The sequence below is a fragment of the Piliocolobus tephrosceles genome, chromosome 12, assembly GCF_002776525.5.
Source record: "Piliocolobus tephrosceles isolate RC106 chromosome 12, ASM277652v3, whole genome shotgun sequence".
In the NCBI taxonomy this organism is placed as follows: Eukaryota; Metazoa; Chordata; class Mammalia; order Primates; family Cercopithecidae; genus Piliocolobus; species Piliocolobus tephrosceles.
The window spans coordinates 56,901,039-56,928,233 of NC_045445.1; the positions used below are offsets into that span (position 1 = coordinate 56,901,039).

General features: G+C 36.5%; 1 protein-coding gene across 6 annotated transcripts in view; it reads right to left on the bottom strand.

Annotated features, from left to right (window-relative positions):
* The window catches only part of DIAPH2 (diaphanous related formin 2), a 927,958-nt gene that overhangs the window by 640,118 nt on the left and 260,645 nt on the right, over window positions 1-27,195 (bottom strand). For all 6 annotated transcript variants that reach the window (XM_026452159.2, XM_026452160.2, XM_026452157.2 and 3 more), the window contains 3 exons: window positions 25,866-25,970; window positions 16,707-17,033; window positions 9,810-9,924 (listed from right to left, as the gene is read on the bottom strand). In XM_026452159.2, coding sequence (XP_026307944.1) covers window positions 9,810-9,924; window positions 16,707-17,033; window positions 25,866-25,970 — 547 coding nt within the window. The remainder of the gene's footprint in view (window positions 1-9,809; window positions 9,925-16,706; window positions 17,034-25,865; window positions 25,971-27,195) is intronic.

Consider the following 27,195-nt stretch of genomic DNA (forward strand, 5'->3'; position numbering starts at 1 on the left):
TGGAGAGGATGTGGAGAAATAGGAACACTTTTACACTGTTGGTGGGATTGTAAACTAGTTCAACCATTATGGAAAACAGTATGGCGATTCCTCAAGGATCTAGAACTAGATGTACCATATGACCCAGCCATCCCACTACTGGGTATATACCCAAAGGATTATAAATTATGCTACTACAAAGACACATGCACACGTATGTTTATTGCGGCACTATTCACAATAGCAAAGACTTGGAATCAACCCAAATGTCCATCAGTGACAGACTGGATTAAGAAAATGTGGCACATATACACCATGGAATACTATGCAGCCATAAAAAAGGATGAGTTTGCGTCCTTTGTAGGGACATGGATGCAGCTGGAAACCATCATTCTTAGCAAACTATCACAAGAAGAGAAAACCAAACACCGCATGTTCTCACTCATAGGTGGGAACTGAACAATGAGCTCACTTGGACTCGGGAAGGGGAACATCACACACTGGGGCCTATCATGGGGAGGGGGGAGGGGGGAGGGATTGCATTGGGGAGTTATACCTGATATAAATGATGAATTGATGGGTGCTGACGAGTTGATGGGTGCAGCACACCAACATGGCACATGTATACATATGTAACAAACCTGCACGTTATGCACATGTACCCTAGAACTTAAAGTATAATAAAAAAAAAAAAAAAAAAAAAAAGAAAAAAAAAAAGAATTCATACTAGTCAGGATATCATCATACCTTACCTAGTCTACTGATACTTACTCACAATCAATGATCTATTACCTATCTATATATATTCCCATCACCTATCTGTCCCCAAAGGTCTATTCAAGGGCTAATCACCAAATTACTAAACCACCAATGCTTAAAGAATAAAACCTTAATTCTTCAGTGTGAAGTTTCCTTACCACCTATGCCACAGTCTCTTCATTCCAGAGTCCTGACCCAAGGCTGACTGCCTGTGCCTTCAATGCAGTATGCATTTCACCCCTCCTTATTAATAAATTAAATGAACAGTAGATCATTGGCCCAAGCCTGTCTCCAAACTTTAAGTTCCAACTTAACAAATGGAAACCTAAAGAAGGAGTACAGTCATCCCTTAGTATCAACCGGGGATTGGTTCCAGAAGTCCTTGCAGATACCAAAATATACAAATACTTGGTCAGGTGCAGTGGCTCATGCCTGTAATCCCAGCACTTTGGGAGGATGAGGCGGGCGGATCACCTGAGGTTGGGAGTTCGAGACCAACCTGACCAATGTGGAGAAACCCTGTCTCTACCAAAAATACAAAATTAGCCGGACATGGTGGCGCATGCCTGTCATCCCAGCTACTCAGGAGGCTGAGGCAGGAGAATCACTTGAACTAGGGAGGTGGAGGTGGAGGTTGCGGTGAGCTGAAATCATGCCCTTGCACTCCATCCTGGGCAACAAGAGCGAAACTCCGTCTCAAAAACAAAACAAAACAAAAAAAGCAAATATTCAAATACCTGATATAAAATGGCATAGTATTCATATAGAAGCTATGCACATCCTCCCATATACTTTAAATCATCTCCAGATTTGTTATAATACCTGAATATTATCTTGATGTAAAAGTAATTGCAGTTTCTGCCATTAATGTAAATACTATGTAAATAGTTGTTATACTGTATTTTTTACATTTCTTTCTTTTGAGACTCTGTCATCCTGGCTGGACTGCAGGAGCATGATCATGGTTCACTGCAGCCTCAGCTTCCCAGGTTCAAGTGACCCTCCCACTTCAGCCTCCCAAGTAACTGGGACTCCAGGTGCATATCACCACACCCAGTTAATTTTTTTACTTTCTGCAGAGATGGGGTCTCACCACGTTGCCCAGGCTGGTCTCAAAGTCCTGAGTCCAAATGATCCTCCCACCTTGGCCTTCCAAAGTGCTGAGATTATAGGCATGAGTCACCACGCCCAGTGTATTATATATATATTTTTTTTTCAAATATTTTCTGTCCATGGTTGGTTGAATCCATGGATGCAGAGGCCTACGCAGAGATGAAACGCCAACTGTATATTTTAAACAGCTAAGCTTCAGCCAATCACAGCCAAACTTCAGCCAATTGTAGGCAGCCAACCGATGAGCCTATTTCCAAACAAGACAAATGCCTCATCACACCATGCCCAAATGAGATAAATGACTATCCGTAGACAATTAGATGATTTTTCTACTTTGTTCCCATGTTCATACTATAAAAGGTTGAGGCTCACACTGAAACCCTGCTGGTTCTGAATGCTGACCAATTAATGAATGATTCCTTGCTCAAATGAATTCTGTTAAATTTGATTTATCTCAAGTTTTTCTTTTAACATTTTACTAATGGTATTCTCTAGCTAGCATGCCATCTTTCCTTCCTTCTTTCCCTACAGAAATTCTATTAAAATTTCAAGCCCCAACTCTAATTATACTACCTCTAGGATCTCCATTGACCCTACTCAAAATTAATTATTTGTTTTTGTACCCCAATGGCTTTAAAAAAATATTTACTCTAACATTACTACAACTTGACTAAATATACTGGGCATCCTCCGATCTCTCTCAGTAGGTTGTGAGTTCCCTGGTACCTGGACAAGATCTTATTCATTTGTTTCCCTCCCATTCAGTATAGAACCTCGCACATAATAGGTACCATACAAACTTAACCTAAATGAAATGAGAGATCCATTCTTTCCTAAAACAGAAATAATCTGTTTTTAAATAACACATTAAAAATAATTTTATCTAAAACTCTAACAGTAATTTAAATAGGAAGTATAATTTTATGCTACTTTCACGTATTAAATATTTAAACATTTAAATATTATAGATATCAGAACTAGTGTATTTTAAAGCTCCTATTTAGCTCTTAAACAACTTCCTGAAAAATAGACTTGTAGTGCTTTACAGTACACTTAGCGAGGATAGAGGCATGAGCTCTCCTATGTTCTGGCAGTAGTGAAAAAGAGTCAGAGGTTTTAGAACATTGGTCTAAGAGGTTTGGAAATAGGTATTAGCAAAAACAGGAATGATGCTCCTTCCAGAATGCAGCTGAGTGAGCTGCAATGAACAGCAAAATGGGGGGAAAAGGTGCCCTAGAGATAAGAAAACCAGGGCGATGAAGTTTAAGTTTGATGAAAGCAGACCCTCCTGCTGATTTCTTACTAAACCTGCCACCTATTGACCACATTATGAATCAAGGCACTGCAAATGACAAGGAACTTCAGCGATTACAGTAACATCAATCAATAGTTACTGCGGGTTACAAAAGAATGGCAGTTTAGTAACATTAAAATTTATTTTACCCATGGTGTGTGTCTGAAATAGGCTATGATGCATAATTGATCCTGTATATGTCCTTTCAGAAGTAAATTTTAGTAAAAGTAATGGTACTGAAAGGTGATCCTTTCCAAATTTCTACTTAAATATCCACAATTAGGGAAGTTGTAGGAGTGTGAAATAGAAAAATCAAAGAATCAAAGTTAAGAGGAATGAAAATAAAGCTTTCTCAGCAATACATACATGAGAGGTTTTATATGAATTTTGTTTAGTTTTGATTTGGTTTGATTAGGTTTTGGCAGCTGCAGTAAGAATTGCTTCAATTCTGACTGATTAGCTCTACCAAGTGCTGAAAAGAAGAGCAGTAAATTTTGCTGAATTAACAGTTGTACTGAAGCATCAATAACTAAGATACACACACACACACACACACACACACACAGCATCAGGTTAAATGAAAGGGATACCAATGTGCCGAGTGCTTTAAATATATAACCTTGTTTAATTCTCACAATACTACCAGGTAAACATTAATCGATTCATTTTATGCATGAGAAAATTCAGTCTCCGAGGTTACAAGTATCACAGCTGGAATGCAAGTATGTGCAAATTTATTTCCTCTGGCTTTTCCTACTATACCACGCTATCTTTAATGGGTTTTACACTTACCTCACTGTCTCTTACTTCAGTTTCTTCATTGGTAAAATAAAGAGTCTGTGCTTAATAACTTCTAAGATCCAGACTAACTCTAAAATTATATACAATCTATGATTCTTGATGCATTCAATTCAAATAAGTCCAAAATCTAAAGAGTAAATGCTCAATAGAAAATATTCAAAGAAATGGAGGGAGAAGTTTACAGAAAAAGAAATTTCATGCTTTACAGAAATCAAAATTTTTTTGGAATAAATGAAAAGAGACGCGACATACCAAAATCTTGGGGATGCAGCAAAAGCAGTATTAAAAGGGAAGTCAATAGCACTAAAGGCCTACCTGAAAAAGTTAGAAAAATCTCAGATTAAAGATCTAGCTTCACACCTAGAGGAAGCAGAAAAACAGGAGTAAATCAATGCAAAAGCTAGCATAGGAAATGAATAAAACCAGAGAAGAACTGAATGACATTGATACCCAAAAATCCACACAAAGAATTAACTAAACCAAAAGTTGATTATATGAATGCATAAACAAGATAAATGGACCACTACCTACATTAAAAAAGAAAAAAAGAGGCCATCCAAATAAGCACAATAAAAAACAACAAAGGTGACATTACAAATGATCCCGCAGAAAAGCAAAAGATCCTCAGAGACTGTTATGTATACTTCTGTGCAAACCAACTACAAAATATAGAGGAGATATATAAGTTTCCTGGAAACACACAACCTCCCAAGACTGAATCGGGAAGAAACTGAAACCTGGAACAGACAAATATTGAGTTCCAAAATTAAATCAGTAATTAAAAAAACAAACAACAACGAAAAAAACTTAATGACAAAAAACAAACAAACAAAAACAAACAAACAAACAAAAAAACCCAGAACAGACAGTTTCACAGCTGAAGTCTGGCAGACATAAAAAGAAGAGCTGGTACTAATTCTACTGAAACTGTTTCAAAACACTGAAGAGGAGGGACTCCTCCATAACTCTATGAAGCCAGCATCACCCTGATAGCAAAACTTGGCAAAGAAACAACAGAACATGAAAACTACAGGCCAATATCTCTAATGAACATAGACACAAAAATTCCCAACAAAATACCAGCAAACCAAATCAAGCACATCAGAAAGTTACTTTGGCAAGATCAAGTAGGCTTTATTTCTGGGATTCAATGTTTGTCAACATTGATAAATAAGTGGGATTCATCATATAAACAGAACTAAAAACAAAAACCGTATGATCATCTCAATAGACATGGAAAAAGCTATCAATAAGATCCAGCATCCCTTCATGATAAAAATCCACAAGAAACTAGGCATACCTCAAAATAATAAGAGCTATCTATGACAAGCCCACGGCCAACATCACACTGAATGGAGGAAAGCTGGAAGCACTCCCCTTGAGAACTGGAATAAGACGAGGATGCCCATTCTCATCGTTCCTATTAAATGTAGTACTGGAAGTCCTTGGAAGAGCAATCAGTCAAGAGAAAGAAATAAAAGATATCCAAATAGAAAAAGATGTCAAAGTATCTCTCCTCACAGACGATATGATCCTATACCTAGAAAACACTAAAGACTGCCACAAGGTTCCTGGAACACAAACAATTTCAGTAAAGTTTCAAAATACAAACTCAAATAACTCTCAAGCTGAGAGCCAAAACAAGAACACAATATCATTTACAATAGGCACAAAAAATGAAATACCTAGGCATACACATCCAACGAAGAAGGTGAAAGATCTCTACAAGGAGAGCCACAAAACACGGCTAAAAGAAATAATGAGTGACACAAACAAATGGAAGAACATCTCATGCTCATAAATTGGATGAGTCAATATCATTATAATAGCCATACTGCCCAAAGCAATTTACAGATTCAATAATATTCCTACCAAACTACCAATGTCCTTTTTCACAGGCTTAGAAAAAACTATTCTAAAATTCACATGGAATCAGAAAAGAGCCCAAATAGCCAAAGCAATTCTAAGCGAAAAGCACAAAGCCAGAGGCATCATATTACCAGATTTCAAACTATATTACTAGGCTACAGTAACCAAAACAGCATGGTACTGGTACAAAAATAGACGCATAGACCAATACAACAGACTAAGAGAACCAAGAAATAAAGCTGCACACCTACAGCCATCTGAATTTTGACAAAGTCAAACAAAAATAAGCAATGGAGAAAGGACTACCTATTCAGTAAATGCTGCTGTGATAACTGGCTAGCCATATGCAGAAGAACAAAACTGAAACCCTGTCTTCCACCATACACAAAAAGTAAGTCAAAATGGATTAAAGAATTAAATATGAGACCCCAAACTATGAAAATCGTATAAGAAAACCTGAAACACCATTCTGGACATCTGCCTTGGGAAATAACTCATGACTATGTTCTCAAAAGCAACTGTAACAAAAATTGATGAGTGGGACTTAATTTAACTAACGAGCTTCTACACAGCAAAAGAAACTATCAACAGAATAAATAGACAACCTGCACAATGGAAGAAAATATTCACAAACTATGCATCTGACAAAGGTCTAATACCCAGAATCTATAAGGAACTTAAAGAAATCAACAACCAAAAAACAAATAACCCCATTAAAAAGTGGGCAAAGAACATGAACAGACACTTTTCAAAAGAAGACATATGGGCCAGGCATGGTGGCTCATGCCTGTAATCCCAGCACTTTGGAAGGCTGAGGCAGGCGGATCACCTGAGGTCAAGACCAGCCTATCCAACATAGTGAAATCTCGTCTCTACTAAAAATACAAAAATTAGCTGGGCATGGTTGCGGGCACCTGTAATTCCAGCTACTGGGGAGTCTGAGGCAGGAGAATCACTTGAACCCAGAAGGCGGAGATTGCAGTGGGCTGAGATCGCACCATCACACTCCAGCCAGGGCAACAAGAGTGAAACTCTGTCTCAAAAAAATAAAAATAAAAATAAAAAGACATATAAGAAGCTGACAAACATATGAAAAAATGCTCATAACACTAATCATCAGGGAAATGAAAATCGAAACCACAATAAGATACCATCTCACACGAATCAGCATATTACTAAAAAGCCAAAAAAAAAAAAAAAAAAAAAAAAAACCCAAAGAGATGCTGGCAAGGCTGTGAGGAAAACAGAACACTTATACACTGTTGGTAAGAATGTAAATTAGTTCAGCCACTGTAGAAAGCAGTTCGGAGAGTTCTCAAATAACTTAAAACAGAACTACCATTCTACTCAGCAATCACATTACTAGGTTTAAATCCAAAAGAAAAGAAATCATTTCCCCCAAAAGACATATGCACTTTTATGTGCATCACAGCACTGTTTACAATAGCGAAGACATGGAATCAATCTAGGTGCCCACCAACAGTGGATTGGATAAAGAAAATGTGGTACATATACACCATGGAATACTATGCAACCATAATTTTAAAAAATCATATCCTGGCCGGGCACGGTGGCTCACGCCTGTAATCTTAGCACTTTGAGGGGCCGAGGTGGTTGGATTACCTGAGGACTAAAAATACAAAAATTAGCTAGGCGTGGTGGGCGCCTGTAATCCCAGATACTCGGGAGGCTGAGGCAGGAGAATTGCTTGAACTCGAGAGGCAGACGGTGCAGTGAGCCAAGATCGCACCATTGCACTCCAGCCTGGGCAACAAGACCGAAACTCTGTCTCAAATCAATCAATCAATCAATCAATCAATCAATCAATCAATCAATCATATCCTTTGCAGTAACATGGATGCAGCTGGAGGCCATTATCCTAAGCGAATTAATGCAGGAACAGAAAATTAAATATTGCATGTTCTCACTTACAAGTGGAAGCTAAATACTGGATATTCTTGGACACAAAGATGGGAATAGTCACTAGGGGCTAATAGAAAACACAGGGAGGGAAGAGGGTAAAGATTAAAAAACTAATGGTCAGGTACTGTGCTCATCGCTACCTGGATGATGGGATCATTTGCATCCCAAACCTCAGAATCATGCAACATACCCATGTAACATTCCTGCACATGTACCCCCTGAATATAAAATAAGAGTTAAAATTATTTTTAAAAAGGAAAGTAAAATAAAATTGCCTGTGAATATAAGAAAATGTGCTCAATCCCACTCTGTATTCAAAAAGCAAAAATTATAACAACAATGATTTACCATTTTCACCTCTGAGGTGGGCAAAGATTTTGGGAAAACAGATATTCATATATATTCTTTGTGACACTATAAATTGATACAAACTCATCAGAATGTAATTTCATACTATCGGTAAAATTTGTAAATGTACACAGCATTTTATCCAGGAATTTTACTTGTAGAATTTGTGAAACACAGCGTATATAGAGTCATGTTCACCACAGCATTTCTTAAACAAGCAAAAGACTAGAACTAATCTAAATAGCCATTAATATGGGATTAATTAAATTAAGATAGGCCCATACACAACATTATATGCAGTATGTAAAAAGAACACAGTAGATAAACACAAGCACCTACGGAATAATCTTCAGGCACAGTTGGTGAAAACAGCAAGGAATAAAAAACAAAAAATCATAAATGCACATATGTGTTGAGAGGCATAGACTATTTCTAGGAGAAAACGTGAAAAATTAGAATTAATGATTTTATCTGGGCGAAATGCTGTAAGTCTGAGATTGAAGGGAGATTTACATTTGTTAAACTACCTTATTTTACTATATGAATAATTTGCCATAAGCATGAACACTTTGCTACAAGCAATTTTTTAACTTTAAAAAGTGATTATAATAAACAGTAAACACTTGAATCATTGAAGAATTCTTTAAATGTGAGGTTTACAATACCAAACAAGAAAAAAGAAAGGTAGGCCTAATAGTAGTAACTTTTTTTAAATGTCAAAATTCTTCAGAATAGTCTAATCACCCCAGATTTGTGTGTGCATATGAACTTCAATTTACAAAGAACAACGAATACAGCACAACAATCTCCAGCGTACATAATCTAAAACAAAACTTTCACACTTCTCTCTCAGTCTTCCAAAATTTATATTCTCATATTCTAAGGCATAATGTGACAAAGCAGACGAATGAATGATAAAGGTGCTAATTCCAGGGGCATGAGAGTATGGATTGTTTCCCTTTTTCAATTGCAAGAACTCATTCAGACAAAAAGTAACATCCTTAACTAAACTATCACTTCTGCAACAATTAGTGAAATAACCGTGTTGAAATAAAATACCAAAAATTAATGAACCATAATTATCTATTATGAGATTGAGAAGCTACCTGTATAGTAACAAAATCATGTGTGAAATTCACAAGTGAATAAATAAAGGATCTAATCATAAATTAAGCACTCTATTATCAAATCAGTATACAATAGTTATAAGGCACTGGATTTTGATATTAATACAAAATATCTAATTATAGCAAAAACTGTAACATTTCCTAGGAATCCAAATTGATAAGTAATATAAGCATGACAGGAAAGACTATTTAAGACTATGGGACCAATCTTATTTCAATTTCATGAAAAATTCTGAGACTTTAGTGTTCTCTCACATGATTTTCTCTTACTTGATGAATCGACAGATTCATCTCCCCTGCTTCTCAATAAAAATGACAATTTCATAATGGAGCAGTGTAACACACATATTTAACAATAAAAGTAAAACCTGTATTTTCAGAATAATAATAACATTTATGTATAATAAAATTCAAAGGTAAAAGAAATTTCCTTCTTTAATTACTAGGTAAAATACGGTTAAATGTCAATCTATTTATGTTTCACCCTGTCTGATGTGGGAAAACTATACATATACCCACTACTAGAAATTTTTAGCAAAGCACTGAATTAAATTATACTTGAATCAGGAACTTCTATTTTATTTTTAAAAATGTACCTTTCATCTGAGTAGCAAAATTCAAAGCCAGTTTGGCAAAGAGATCTGGATTCTCAAACTTGTCTTCTTTAACTTTTAACCAGAAACAGTTCTCAGATAATTCTGTGGGTTCAATCTGAAACAAAAATAACAAAGAAAAGATTCTAAATTATAACTTCATATTTAAATTTTCAAGGAACTAACTTTCAGCAAGGTTGAATGACAGTTCCTTTATTCCTCTATCCTCTAAGTCAATTTCAGGATGTATCTAAATAATACTTATAAAGTAAATATTCATTGGGAAATTCAGAATTGTGTGAAGAAATGGCAAACAATAGAAATAGGCCACATAGCCAATTGCACCTTAAAAATTATTCTCCTGGAAGGAGTCTTAAAAATAGTTTAGGAAATCCTAACCCCAACTCACATAAAATCTTCTTGTTCCTGGGTTTTTTAAAACAGGGAAACTCAGACTTAGAAAAGTGAATTCCCTTTGTTCACTCATTAGGTTTAAGTTAGCAACCATAATGATAGCTGACACACACCTCCTACATTGTGTCAGGTACTGTCTTAAGTTATTTGCATATATTAACTAATTTAATCCTCGTAATAATTTTTTGACCTGTTCTGTTATTATCTCCCCATTAAAAGATGAGGAAACAGAGCCCAAGAAAGTTTAAGTGGCTGCCCAAATGAGCAAATGGCAGAGCTGGGATTTTAAACCCAGATAAGCGCTCCAGAGGACCGTGGTCTTAACTACTACCCAAGATTAAAACTTTATCTTCCAATACACCATGAAGCTTCGTGATGTGTAACTACCATCATTACAATGCATACTAAATTGTTAAATTAGGAAGCATATCACTACATTAATACAGGCAGATAACGAGGCAACAGCTTTGAAATCTTGTATTTTGATGAATTGTACCTAATCTTTTTAAAAGAAAAACTACATTCTAAAACCATTTACTCCAAGTTTACTTTTATGAGCAAAGCATAAATATATGCATAAGACTGAAAAATGATTTAACCATCATTCTGTTTAAACCAACCTACTACATAGATGCTGTCTAATACTGTAAATATGTTCTTAGATGACACATTTCCCCAAATGGTTGTCTGGGTAAATGGATTTTCAATAGAAGATTAGTTCCCAGTGAATGAGGACTGTGTCAATCTACATAATAACCTTTTTAAAACATATTATTTGCTAATAATAATAAAGTCTAACAACATTCAAAAGAAAGTATTTTCATACATCATATTAAAAAATTAAGGTATGTCAATATTGAATATTGTCACTTATTCCACACTATCTGAAAGTGTAAAATTAAAAAAAAAAAAGTCATTCACTAAGAAAAACAAGTAATATAAAAAGGCTCAATAATAAAAAGGATTTTATTTAAGAAAAATGGGGATGAGGCTTCAGATCACGGGAGGCAGGTGGCACTCATATCCTCCATAAAAAGCCAAAAAAGAGAGTAATCACAACATGTAAAAACATTGGAATTTGGCAGGGAAGTTACAGAAAACACCTGAGGCACGGAAGGAGCGGGAATCCAGGCAGCAAGCCTGGCTGTGATCAGCTGGGAGCCCAGAGAAGCATCCCAATGTAGGAAAAGGGTAAATAACATATATATCCCCAGTGGTCCAGATTCCCACTGTGAACTCTGAAGATTCTAGCCATAGGAGAGCCACTCAGCCTCCACAGGCCCTGAAACTAGTCTTTAGTATACAAAGTTACTGGCAGTCTGTGCAACGGCATTGCTCTAGAGTGGGCATTCACACTGGATCCCACACATGCCACCAAGACCGAAGCAGTTGCAGTGTGGCAACAGATTGAGAGTCCAAACCCCATCAGACTACATCCTGCCCTGGGGCTGAAAGATTCTCTATCTCCACATCCTTGGAGCCCACTGAAATCTCCCACATCCACCCGGATGACTGCAGTGGTGTGATACTGGCTAGATCTAGCAATGAGACCAGGTCCCAGTATTCTAGCCCACCAGGTGTCCTACATCCCAGGAACACGTGGTGCAGCATATTGGAGAGGCTACAGGCCAAGAGAGAATGGGACACTATATTTAAAGTGTCAAAAGGAAAAAAAAAAAAAAAAAAAAAAAAAAAAAAAAAAAAAAAAAAAAAAAACACTGGAAGCCAGTTGTATATACCCAACAAATCTATCCATCAAAAATGAAGGAGAAATACATAATGTCTTTCCCAAACACGCAAAAACTGAGGGAATTCATCACCACTAGACAAGCCCTGCAAGAAATGCTTAAGGAAGTCCTACATATCTGAAAAAGAATATATCATGAAAGCACATGAAAGTATAAAACTCACATGTAGAGCAGATACACAAATGAGAAAGAGAAAGGATTCAAATGTTAACACTACAGAAAACTAACAAACCACATGGATAAACAGTAACAAAGAAAGAAAATCAAAGGATACACAAAACGAACAGAAAACAATTAACAAAATGACAGGAATAAGTCCTCACCTATCAATAATAAACTTGAATGTAAACCAATTAAATTGCCCACTTAGAAGATATAGACTGGCTGAATGTATTAAAAAACATGACCCAACTATATGCTTCCAACAAGAAACACATTTCACCTGCAAGACACACATAGACTGAAAATAATAAAAAAGAAGATATTAAATTGCAAATGGTAGCCAAAAGTGAAGAGTAAATATACATCTATCAGATCAAACAGACGTTAAGTCAAAAATAGTAAAAAGAGACAAAGTAGGTCTCTCTCTTTCTCTCTCTCTCTCTCTCTCTATATATATATATGCGCATCAATTTAGCAAGAGGATGTAACCTGTCAAAATATATACATACCCAACACTGGAGCACCCAGATATACAAAGAAAATACTATTAGATCTAAAGGGAAAGATAGACTCTAATATAGTAATAGTTGGGGACTTCAACACCCTACTCCCAGCATTAGACAGATCATCTAGGCAGAAAATCAACAAATAAACATTGGATTTAAACTGCACTTTAGAACAAACAGGCCTAAAAGACATTTACAGAACATTTTATCCAACAGCTGCAGAATAAACATTCTTCCCATCAGCATAAGAAACATTCTCAAGGATAGATCATATGTTACTATAAAAAACAAGTCTCAACAAATTTTTAAAAATCAAAATCATATCAAGTATCTTCTCAGACCACAATGGAATAAAATTAGACATCAATAATGAGAGAGATTTCAGAAACTATACAAGCACACAGACTTAAAGAACATGCTCCTGAATGACCACTGGGGCAATTAAAAAATTAAGAAAAACATTAAAAAATGTATTAACATAAGTGAAAATTAAAAAACAATATATCAAAACCTGTGGAATATAGTAAAAGCAATGCTAAGAGGGATGCTTATAGCAATAAACACCTACTTCGAAAAAATGGAAAGATGTCAAATAAACAGCTTAATTTTGCACCTGAAGGAACTAAAAAAGCAAGAATAAACCACACCCCAAATCAGTAGAAGGAAAAAAATAATAAAGTTCAGAGCAGAACTGAGCCAGAGATTAAAATTACAACACAAAAGAGCAACAAAACAAAAACTTAGGTTTTTTGAAAAGATAAAATTGATAACCACTAGCTAGATTATCCAAGAAAAAAAAAAAAAAAAAAAAAAAGGAAAGACCTAAATAAACTACATAAACAAAATCAGAAATGGAAGAGGAAACCTTACAACTGATAGCACAGAAATACAAACGATCATCAGAGACTATTATGGACAACCATACACTAACAAGCTAAAAAGCCAGAGGAAATGGAAAAATTACTGGACACATACAATCTACCAAGAAAGTCCCCCCAATAAAGAAAAGCCCCAGGACTAATGACATTACTGCTAAATTCTTCCAAACTTGTAAAAAAGAACTAACACCAATTCTTGTCAAACTATTCCAAAAAACTAAAGAGCAGGAAAATCTTCCTAACTCATCCTACAAGGCCAGCATTACCCCAATACCAAAACCAAACAAGGACACAACAATTAAGGAACATCCCTGATGAACACAGGCATAAACATCCTCAACAAAATACTAGGAAACTGAATCCAACAGCATATCCAAAAGATAATACATCATAATCAATGGGATATACCACATGAATGCCAGGATGATTTAACACATGCCAGTCAATAAACGTGATACATCACATCGAAAGAATGAAAGATGAAAACTATATAATTATCTCAACAGATGCAGAAAAAGCATTTGATAAAATGTAACATCCCTTCACAATAAAAACTCTCAGCAATTAGGCAGAGAGGAAACATACCTCCACATAATAAATGCCATATATGACAAACCCATTGCTAACATCATACTGAATGGAAAAAACATGAAAGCCTTTCCTCTAAGAACTGGAACAAGACTAGGATGCTCACTTTCACCATTTCTATTCAACATAGTACTGGAAGGCCTAGCCAGAGCAATCAGTCAAGCAAAGAAATAAAGGACATCCAAATTGGAAAAGAGAACATCAAACTGTTCCTCTTTGCAGACAACATGAGCTGACATTTGGACATACCTAAACACCCCACAAAAAACTCATATAATTAATAAATTCAGTAAGTTGGAGGATACAAAATCAACACACAAAATTTATTAATGTTTCTATAGCTGAATAATAAACTTGCTGGAAAAAAAAATAAAAAGGCAATCCCATTTACAATAGCTACAAAAAAAATAAAAAACTTAGGAATAAATTTAGCCAAAGAAGTAAAAGACCTTTATAAGAAAAACTACAAAACACTAATGAAAGAAATTAAAGAGGATACAAACAAATGGAAAGAGATACAATGCTCATAGAATAAAGGAATTTACACTGTTAAAACGACCACACAACTCAAAGCAATCTACAGATTCAGTGCAATCCCTATCAAAATACCATTAACTTTTTTTTCACAAAAAATAGGAAAAATAATCCTAAAATTAATATGGGACCACACAAAAGCCTGAATAGCCAGAGCAATCCTGAGCAAAAAGATCAAAGCAGGACGTTGACTTCAAAATATACTACAAGGCTATAGTAGTCAAAACAGCATGGTACTAATGTAAAAAGAGATATATACACCAGTGGAATAGAATAGAGAACCCAGAAGTAAATCCATATATTTACAGCTATGAGATTTGGCACAAATGTGCCAAGAACATGCAATGGGAAAAGGACACCCGCTTCAATAAATGATGATAGGAAAACTGGATATCCATTTGCAAAAGAATTAAACCTGACCCATATCTCCCACAATACACAAAAATGGACTCAAATTTGATTAAAGACTTAAGCATAAGACCTGAGACTATAAAACTACTGGAAGAAAACATAAGAGAAATGTTCCAGGATACTAATATAGGCAAAGATTGTGTGGCTAAGACCTGAAAAGCACAGGAAACAAAAACAAAAATGAGTGAGATTATATTAAACTAAAATGCTTCCGAATAGAAAAGGGAACAATTAACAAAGACAATCTGTTGAATGGGAGAAAATATCTGCCAACTATTTATCCAACACTGGACTAACATCCAAAAAATACAAGAAACCCAAACAACAGCAACAAAAATAATCACATTAAAGAGTAGACAAATAATTTGAGTAGACATTTCTCAAAAGAAGACATACAAATGGCCAAGATATATGAAAATGTGCTCAACGTCACTAATCGCCATGGAAATACAAATCAAGACCACAGTGAGATATCTTACTGGCATCTTATGTCTATTAGAATAGCTATTATCAAAAAGACAAACAAAATGCTGGTGAAGATGTGGAAAAAAGGGAACTTTCATATACTGTTGTTAGGAATGTGTAAGTAGTACAGCCATATGGAAAACAAAATAGAGATTTCTCAAAAATGTAAATAATAGGATTACCATACAATAATGCTCCTAAATAACAGGATTACCACACAATAATGTTGTAATCCGATCACTGAGTATTTATACAAAGGAAAGGAAATCAGTATATTAAAGAGATACCTGCATCATCATGTTTATTGCAGCACTAGGCACAATGGAAAAGATATGAAATCAAGATATGAAATTAAGCTAAGTGACCATCAACAGATGAATGGATAAAGAAAATACAGTATTGAAAATATAGTTCAACTATAAAAAGACTGAAATCCTGTCATTTGAAGCAATATGTATGGAATTGCAGATCACTATGTTAAGTGAAAAAAGCTGGACACAGAAAAACAAATATTATATATTCTCACTCATACATGGGAGCTTAAAAAGTGAATATCATGAAGGTAGAGAATAGAATGATAGTTACCAGAGACTGGGAAGGGTGTGTGTGGGAGCTGGCAGGGTGAAGAGAGATAGGTTAATGGGTTCAAACATATAGTTAGATAAAAGGAATAATTTCTAGCATTTGATAGCACAGTAAAGTGTCCATATTTAACAATATGTTGTACATTTCAAAATAACTAGAAGAGAAGATCTAAATGTTCTCAACAAAAACAAATGACAAATGTTAAAGGTGATGGATATCCTAAATACCCTGACTTGATCATTACACATTCTATGCATGTAGTAAAAATTACATGTACCCCATAAATATGTACAAATATTACACATCAATAAAATTTTTTTAAAAGAAAAGCTATGTTAAAAGAATCAAAATTGCTTTTCATTTGGTGGTATATTTCAAATATTATTCTCTACATCACTTAGATTTTCCTTTTGCCTACTTCACAGTGTCAAACTATCTGGAGAGTTTCCAATTATCTGGAGCCTAAATTGAAAGATGGACATAAAATGATGAACTCACAAAGGAATGGAAAGAGTTAGCAGTCATACTCTCAAACATTAAACAATACGTACACATAGCAATGATCAACAGAAGCTAGACAAAGTAAAAAAACTCTAGTTTTAATATTACCTTTGACCAATTGATTCTCTTCATGGACACTTCAGGTTTATAAATTTTTTTCTGCTTCATTCCATAAGGTAGATTAAGTGATATTCCTGGGAGAGGAGGAACTCCTCCAAGGGGTGGTGGTGGAGGAGGTCCCCCAAATAAAAGTGGTGGTGGTGGTGGTGGTGGTGGTATCCCTATCATTCCAGGTAAAGGCGGTGGTGGAGGAGGAGGAGGAAGAGCTCCTCCGGGTAGAGGTGGTGCTGGTGGTGGTGGAGGCGGCCCTACACCTGGCAATGGAGGTGCTGGAGGAGGACCTGGAATTCCTGATGAACTTGAGAGTACTTGTGCCTGAAATATAAATAATCAAAGTTTAAATGCTTATAAAATATAATTGAAAAATTGAAGAAATATATATCAATAGATATTTGTAGTTTATCTTATGTTTTAAGATTATATACACTTTTTTAGATATTACTATCTAAATATTTAGCAAGATCTAAGGGTTTAACAGTGTATGAAAAAGACTTGTGTAGACTTTTAATAAGCATTATAAATTCTGGACAGTGACTACTTCTGTTACCATACAAATGCTAGGAAAGTTGGTATCTGATATGGTTTGGCTCTGTGTTCCCACCCAAATCGTGATCATGAGCAAGCTCTCACAAGACCTGATGGTTTTATAAGAGGATTTTCCCTGTTTACTTGGCACTTCTCCTTGCTACTGTGACGTGAAGAAGGATGTGTTTTGCTTCCCCTTTGGCCATGACTGGAAGATTCCTGAGGCCTCCCCAGCCCTGCAGAACTGAGTAAATTAAACCTCTTTCCTTTTAAATTATCCAGTCTTGGCCAGGTGCGGTGGCTCACACCTGTAATCCTAACACTTTGGGAGGCTGAGGCAGGCGAATTAGCGGAGGTCAGCAGTTGAAGACCAGCCTGGCCAACATGGCGAAACCCTGTCTCTACCAAAAATACAAAAATTAGCCTGGCATGGTGACGCATGCCTGTAATCCCAGCTACTCAGGAGGCTGAGGCAGGAGAATCGCTTTAATCCAGGAGGCAGAGGTTGCAATGAGCTGAGCTCGCGCCACTGCACTCCAGCCTTGGTGACAGAGGGAGACTCCATCTCAAAGAAATAATAAAATAAATAAATAAATAAATTACCCAGTCTCAGGTATTTATTTATAGCTGTGTGAGAACAGACTAATGCAGTAAATTGGCACTGGATAGTGGGGTGCTTATGTAAAGACACCCAAAAACGTGGAAGCAACTTTAGAACTGGCTAACAGGCAGAGGCTGGAATAGTTTGGAGGACTCAGAAGTAGATAGGAAAATGTGGGAAAGTTTGGAACTTCCTACAGACTTGTTGAATGTCTTTAACCAAAATGCTGACAGTGATATCAACAATAAAGTCCAGGCTGAGGTGGTCTCAGATGGAGATGTAAAACTTGTTGGGAACTGGAATAAAGGTCACTCTTGCAATGCAAAGAGACTGGTGGCATTTTGTCCCTGCCCTAAAGATCTGTGGAACTGTGAACTTGAGAGAGATGATTTAGGGTATCTGGCAGAAAAAATTTCTAAGTGGCAAAGTGTTCAACAGGAAGCAGAGCATAAAAGTTTCAAAACATTTGAAGACTGACAATGCAGTAGTAAAGAAAAATCCATATTCTGGGGAGAAACTCAAGCCCTCTGCAGAAATTTGCATAGGTGATGAGGAGCCAAATGCTAATCACCAAAACAATGAGGAAAATGTCTCCAGGGCATGTCAGAGACTTTCATGGCAGTCCCTCCCATCACAGGCCTGGAGGCCTAGGAGAGAAAAATTGTTTCCTGTGCCAGGTTCAGGGCCCTCCCACTGTGTGCAGTCTCTTTGATGCCCTGCATCCCAGCCACCTCAGCCATGGATAAAAGGAGTCATGGTACATCTCAAGACATAGCTTTGGAGGGTGCAAGCCCCAAGCTTTGGCAACTTCCACGTGGTGTTCAGCCTGCAGGTACACAGAAGTGAAGAACTGAGGTTTGGGAACCTCTGCCTGGATTTTAGAGGATGTATGAAAATGCCTGGATGTCCAGGCAGAAGTTTGCTGCAGGGGCAGAGCCCTTATGGAGAATCTCTGCTAGGGCAATGCAGAAGGGAAATGTGGGGTTGGAGCCCCTACACAGAGTCCCCACTGGGGCATTGCCTAGTGGAGCTGTGAGAAGAGGGCCACCATCCTCCAGACCCTAGAATGGCAGATCTACTGATGGTTTGCACCATGTGCCTGGAAAAGCCACAGACACTCAACACCACCTTGTGAAAGCAACCAGGAGGGGGGCTGTACCCTGCAAAGCCACAAGGGCAAAGCTTCCCAAGTTTGTGGAAACCCACCTCTTGCATCAGCATGTCTTGGATATGAAACATGGAGTCAAAGGAGATCACTTTGGAACTCTGAGATTTAATGACTGCCCTACTGGATTTCAGACTTGCATGGGGTCTGTAGCCCCTTTGTTTTGGCCAATTTTTCCCATTTGAAATGGGTGTATTTACCCAATGCCTGTATCCCCATTTTATCTAGGAAGTGACTACCTTTTGATTTTACAGGCTCATAGGTGGAAGGAACATAACTTGTCTCAGATAAGACTCTGGACTTGGACTTGCGGGTTAATGCTGGAATGAGTTAAGACTTTGAGGGACTGTTGGAAGGCCATGAATGTGTTTTGAAATGTGAGGACATGAGATTTGGGAGTGGCTAGGGGCAGAATGATATGGTTTAGCTCTGCATCCCCATCTAAATCTCATCTTGAATTGTAATAATCCCCATGTGTCAAGGGCAGGACCAGGGGAGATAATTGAATAATGAATAATTGATAATTCTGAGTTATCATGAAATCCAATGGTTTTTTAAGAGGCTTTTCCCTTTTTGCTCGGCACTTCTCCTTGTTGCTGCCATGTGAAGAAAGATGTGTTTGCTTCCCCTTCCACCATGATTGTAAGTTTCCTGAGGCCTCCTCAGCTCTGCAGAACTGTGAGTCAATTAAACCTCTTCCCTTTATAAATTACCCAGTCTCAGGTATTTCTTCATAGCAGTGTGAGAAAGGACTAATACAGTATCCTCCAAGATTTTCTGAAATACTCCTCTAAAATAATGAAAAATTAACTTTCTTTATAAATATATGCAAAAAAGAAGTACAGTATATGGCTTGGGCCAGTTAGATTAGTTGGGTTTGAATATGGGATAATAAATACAAGGTTATAGATTCAATTTCCTTGGGGGCTAATTAGCTTTATACAAAGAGTCTGCTTCATGGCTCTAGTAACTTAGCTGGCTTCTAACATCAATAATAAATACTCAATAGCATCCATTCCCATAGTAATATATGCTTATCAACATTTTTACATTTATTATTTCTTTTGATCCTTATTATAACCCTGTAATACAGATAGAGCATTATTATCTCACCTTTATTTCACTGCTTAAAGATGAGGAAACTGTTAGCTGCAAAAAAAAGTTAAATGACTAACCAAAAGTTTCAGAGTCTGAACGTGATTAGAATTTCTATGTGGTTCTTCTCACATCCAATACCATCCTCATTCCAATATAAAAGACTGTCTCTTCATGAATGGGTGCCATTTACAATGAGTACAATTAATTCAAATAGATAGGATTATGAGGAGGATATAACATTTCTATCAGAAAGTAACTTCAAGCTCATTCTCTAATGACAATGGATAACAGATGAAAGGGAACATTGCATGCCATATCATGCTCTTTTTAGAGATGATTAATCTATATCCATTCCTTAAACCATTACTGATCACAGTGGTTCACTTTGCTAAATAAATATATATGAAAAGTAGAGCTGTTCATTATAAACATTCTTATGAAACCACTACCAATGAACATACATCTGTTTTAATCAAGATGTGACATTAGACTAACTGAATGAAACATTTAAAACTAATTAAGGCAGTCATGGCAGCCATGAGTTTTTTGCAACAGGCCTCAGTCACTGAAGTGGCAGCTCTCTGGCCAGTGCCTTGACACTCCACTGGGATTCAGCGGCTTCCTCACCCGTGGCTCTGTTAAAGCTGTCACTTCTGTTTAACACAGTGGAGACCATGAGAAAAGACTATTTATCATGAAACCTTCTGGATTCTACAATGGGTGTTTTTTGAATTTATTGAAATTCTACATTTTGTTTACAGGGATTCCAGCGGCAACTGGCAAAATTCTAGTGAACGTATTCATTGGTGAAACTGAACTAGTAGAAATTCCAGAAGGCTATATCCCAGAACAATGGGAAAATTATAAGCATCCTATATCGAGATGAATTGTCCATATCTTCTATGATGATCCTGAAAATAATTACAAAAGAACAATGGCTATCCTTCAGACTGAAACTGAAAAGGCTGAACTGCAGATAAAGGAGCTGGAAGTACAAAGATTAATATAGAAGAGAAGAGATGGACCCTGGTATCAATATCTGACCATTGATAGGGTAATTATAGATCATTCTCCAAAAGCAACTCCCAGTAAATAAGCATTTATTTCTCTAAATACAAAGTGTATTCTCTTTAGTGGAAAATGAATTAGTAAATATATTCTGTAGTTTTGTTCCCTGTGATGAATAAAAGAGCTTCTTACATTACTCTGTTTCTCAATGTTGGTTCATATTAAAGCTTTTAATATATTCTGTATTTCTTTTCCCTGTGATGAATAAAAGAGCTTCTTACACTACTCTATTTCTCAATGTTGGTTCATATTAAGGTTTCTGATTTGGAGGTTTTGGTTTTCTCTTTTAAGAAAGTTTAAAATGTACTAATGAAAAACTGCAGAAATAGGAATTTGTGAACTCCTAAAGTTGTGGTAACTTTGAGAGGTGTTTTATTTACCTGACAAATGGAAGTTATAGAAGTCTAATTATATTAGGTATCAGTAATTGTAGTAGTTTGTACAAATGTCTGTATTACAGACATCTGTATTACTGAGGGGAAACTAGGATTTTAAGTTCCATAAAATATTGAACTAACTCTGTAAAACATTAACAACTTAATAAACAAATTTTCAGTGAACAACAAAAAAAGTTAATTAAATTTCTTGGGATAGTGTCCTTTTTGTACTCATTCATTCATTCATTCATTCAGAGACAGTCTTGCTCTGTTGCCCAGGCTGGAGTGCAGTGGCAAAATCATAGTGCATTGCAGTCTTGAACTCCGGGACTCAAGTGATCCTCCCAACTCAGCCTCCTGACTAATTGGGACTACAGGCATGCACCACTAACCCAGGCTAATTTCTTTTTTTTTAAAGATGGGGTCTCATTATGTGACCCAGGCCAGTCTCAAATTTCCAGACTCAAGGAATCCTCCCATGTTGGTCTCCTGAAGTGCTGGTATTAAAGGCAAGAGGCACTGTGTCTAGTCCTCTCACCTTTATTAATATAAATTTTCTACTTGGATTATTTAGTTGTTCTAACTAAATTTATAAATATCTTTATTTATTCATTCATTTTACTCTATTTTATTTTTGAGACAGAGTTTTGCTCTTGTTGCCCAGGCTGGAGTGCAGTGGTGCAATCTCAGCTCACTGCAACCTCTGCTTTCCAGTTTCAAGCTATTCTCCTGCCCCAGCCTCCCAAGTAGCTCGGATTACAGGCGCCTGCCACCACGCCCGGCTAATTTTTGTATTTTTAGTAGAGGTGGGAATTCACCATGTTGGCCAGGCTGGTCTAGAACTCCTGACCTCATGATCTGCCCACCTCAGCCTCCCAAAGTGCTGGGATTACAGGCGTGAGCCACCGTGCACGGCCATACATATATTTAGAAAGTAAGTTGAAGCAAATTTTTGGAACAACCAGTTGAAAGGACTAACCTATTTACAAAAATATGAAAGCTAACACTCATAGGTAGACAAGATCATGGAAAGGTTACCCATAATATTCACCCACACTAGTTTGTTCACATAGATGAATGTTAATGTATGTATATACATACATACAACTAAAGTGTTTCTATGCTTAGCAAATGACCATCCTCTCCTGGAATGCAATTCTCTCTGAGGTTAGAAAGAAAGACAAGATTAAAATACGTAAAATTATTTTAATTTTACTTTTAAAGTAGCAAAACTATAGAAAACAGTCTGATTTTATAGTCTTAACTGAGATAAAAGTAATTGTGGCAAAATTAAAGGTTCAGAAAATTAGTAATTTATCCTACAAATTTTGTGTATGAAAGGATATTTTTCATACTTTGAAAGGCAAAATGTGTGTCCCATTTTTTAATTAATGGACAACATAATTCAAAGTAATACACATTTGTAAACATCATTCAATTTTTCACCTCTGTTAGATCATATTTATTCTCGGAATTTTATACAACCACAAAACGCTACTATTTAAATAAAATTTTACTGAAGTTAAATATATATTTTACAAATTTAATAAGGAATCTCAAATATTTACATTAAATGCTACCAGCCTTTAAAAATCAAATTATATCAGCCTTTCCTTTGCCTCCCATGAACAATTAGGAATTGAATAATTAAATTAGGCTACCACATCGTATTGTAAATTGAATATGGTAAATGAATAATTTAGTATTTCACATTATTTTGGGCACACTAGAAAGTATATAGCCCTGTGCCTGCACCTGTAATCCCAGCTACTCCTCAGGAGGCTAAGGTAGGAGGAATGCTTGAGGAAAGGAGTTGAGAGTGCTTCGTGATTCTGCACTTTTTACAGTTAATTTAACCATAAGTAAGCAACTACTTACTGTGTGGTAAAGGCCTGTGTGAGGTACAGTGGGGCCTTCAATAAGAAATACACTGTCCTCAAGGTGTCTATGCTCTAGCAGAATAGAGCAGGCACACAAGTATCCCATGAGTGGTCTAGAAAAGTGATATGAAAGTTCAGAGAAATTCGCTAATGGAGTTTTTGGTGAAGATGGCCAAATGATGTCTTAATGAGCTTCTCCTTAAAGGATATGTTTCACATACACAGATGAGCAAAGGAGGGAATTTCTGACAGAGAATAATATATGCCAACATTTCTCAACTAAGCTCTATGAAAACACTATTTCCTGGAGATGTTGAAGGGTGCTCTGAGATAAAAGGTGCCAAGGTCAAATGAGTAAGGGAAATCGATATGAAAAAGAGGTAGGCAGGTTTCTTCAATATAAAATATCTGGAACCTTTAATATGCTAATGAGTATTATGAATCTCCAAGATGAGAACCTGTGTACTCAATTTATAGGACTATGGAATGCTTTCGTCATGAACAACCTATCGTCATTTCTATAACTAATCTCTGGGAAATGCTGGCAGAAGGGTTAAGTATGGAGACAGTAATTTCCAAATGTGAAGGGAGGAAAGGTGACTTAGCTGCAACAGAGGCCGTAGTTAGGGGAGCAGTCAGAGCCCAGGCTGCAAAGGGGAGATAAGGGAGGAAAAACCTATGCCAGAGGGTCTTTAACATTCCTGGTAAGGAGATTTTATTTAATCCTGACTGCAATAGGCAACAAGTGAACATATTAAAGCCTGGAGTGACAATAATCAGGGAATTGTTTCAGGAAGATTAATTTGCCACTGATATAAAGGATGAATTTGAGGAGGGAGAAAAGTTAGGCAACAATTGGAATAGTCCAGACAAGACATCATAAGAGAGTGAACCTGGAGGTTTCTGGGTTTTGATGTAAAGAGGTGTAGTATGAGTGGAGTTGAAGAAAGAACAGACATAAGACAGTGACTAGCTTAATTTGTCAGTGGGTGGGGCAAGGAAAAGGGAAAGAAAACTCCAGCTTCACCATCTTTAAAATTGTTAGTAAAATTTAAATAGGAATGGACAACAAACTGGTTTGAGAAAAGATAGAAAACCACAAAACTGGGTTTGATTTCAACATGCAACAGGACCATCCTATGGGGTTAGCTAATCAAGAGCTGGAATTAGAAGACAAACTCCAGAGACTTGACACCTACTAAAAGGGGATATGTGAATGTATAATACTGAATGGAATAGTAGAGCAAAAAACCAAAAAAAAAAAAAAACACACACAGAAAAGAGCAGAGGACAGAATATTGTGGAAGGTCACCATTTGAGGATGAAAAAATAAGGAGAAACTAAGTTCTCAAACATGTAGAAAAAGAAGTCCAAGAAAAAGGGAGGGAAAGAGACAGAGAAAGAGATTGATTTATTGAAAAGAAATGATCAAATATTAGAGATAAGTAATACAGGCTAAGGAAAGGAAAAGGCCCCCAGATTGGGTATTTTGGAGTTTGTTGGTGACTTTTGAAGTAACCTTTCACTGGTGGAAACAGACCTAGTCAATCAACAAATATCTACTGAGCACCCATTATGTTAAGACATCATCTTCAATTTCTTTTTTTTTTTTTTTTTGAGACAGAGTCTCACTCTGTCACCCAGGCTGGAGTGCAGTGGCATGATCTCAGCTCACTGCAAGCTCCGCCTCCTGAGTTCTCACCATTCTCCTGCCTCGGCCTCCCGAGTAGCTGGGACTACAGGAGCCCATCATCATGTTCAGCTAATTTTTTTTTCTTTTTTTTTTGTATTTTTAGTAGAGACGGGGTTTTACAGTGTTAGTCAGGATGGTCTTGATCTCCTGACCTCGTGATCTGCCCGCCTCAGCTTCCCAAAGTGCTGGGATTACAGGCATGAGCCACTGTGCCCGGCCCATCTTCAATTTCTTAATATTCATTTAAATAAAGTATATTGAGGAGAATACACAATCAGTTTTAAAGTTTAGACACCCTAATTGAAATTTTAAGTATATATGGAAGCTTTTCACCATAGGGAATGTAGGTGGAAATTTACTTGAGATTCAAAGAGATCTCAAGAGAAGCTTTTGGCATAATTACAATTAATGACTATTTCTACATTCTTTTTGAAAGAAAATAGTATGTACCCAATTTTTCAAATCATAATGAAATTTTCATCTCAAAAACACTTTTGCTTGTGTAATATATTCTGTTAAAAATATTCCAGACCATTTGAGCAACTAATGCTTTATTGTTTTTCCAAGCATTAAAATGATTTATTGTCCTGGAATATAAAGTCTGTAGAGTTATTTCAATGAAAATATAAAACTGCTAAAAAGTCTGCTTCTGGTCACATTTTTTCTTCTATCTAACAAGACAATTTTCTACCATCGAACTCACTGTGACATGACACAAAGTCTATATCTTCTTTCATTACCTGGGTTCGAAGTTGCTGGATTTCTGCTTCAAGTTCTTTGATTTTCTCATCTCTTTTTTGAAGCTCTGCTTGAGCTTCCTGTCGAGCTGTGAATTCTTCATCAAACTGCAATGATCACCACCATCAATGTACAGTTAATAATATAGTTTTGAGAAAGCTTTAAAGAACATTATGTATTAAATAAGTGGTGTGGATTTACTTAGTTGAATTCCCAGATCACTCAGAAAATCACAGCTTGTAATTATTTTCATAACAATTAAGTATCCAAGTGGAGGTAGGGTATTGCTTGTGGCGGTAGTAAAGAAGAAATATGCCTCCCTACCCAAGGTAAGAAAACACATTTTCACTTCTGAAAAAAAATACAAAGACGAAAAGGTAGACTGAAAAGTTTCTCTTCCCACATAATGGACATTTTTATTGTTCTGTTATTGAAAATTCAATTTTAGAATTAATAATTTTAAAAATATTTTATCCCATACTTTTTTTTTTTTGAGACAGAATTTCACTCTTGTCGCCCAGGCTGGAGTGCAGTGACATGATCTCAGCTCACTGCAACCTCCACCTCCTGGGTTCAAGCAATTCTCCTGCCTCAGCCTCCCAAGTAGCTAGGATTACAGGTGTGCACCACCACACCTGGCTAATTTTTGTATTTTTAGTAGAGATGGGGTTTTGCCATGTTGGCCAGGCTGCCCTTGAACTGCTCACCTCTGGAGATCCACCCGCCTTGGCCTCCCAAAGTGCTGGGATTACAGGCGTGAGTCACCATGCGTGGCCTCATCCCATACTTTTAAGTTTAATGAATTAGAAAATGACATCTAAAAATAAACCATCAAGCAGTTTCAACTCCTTAACTATATTTAATCTTGAAAAGAAATTGCGCTTTTAGAATGCTCAAATGTATGTATATTAATACAAATTGGAATTGTTTCTATTGCAATCTTAGTTGTCTAGAATCCATAAAGCAGTGCTTCACAAACTCTGACAGTAGAATGCCCTAATAGCAGTCTCATTCAGATGGTTAACCAAAACATTTGAATAGCATGTTATGAGAGGAAAAACTAGAGGTTAAAATATGGGGTGCTAAGCCAAAAAGACTCTGAATGGTTAATATTTATTCACTGTATCCTGCCTTAGCCTTACCTCAGACAGGGCTCTAAGCAGGCACAAACCTGCCTGCGTATTTCCAGTGAATACTGCCTGGGTATGGCTATAGAACATTTTATTTGCCCTTTATTGTCAATGTTGTTTCAAGTCAATGTAGAAGTCTATACATTATTCTAACAATGTTATTTCTGTTTCTAAAAGTGATACATCTTACTGCCCAAAACCA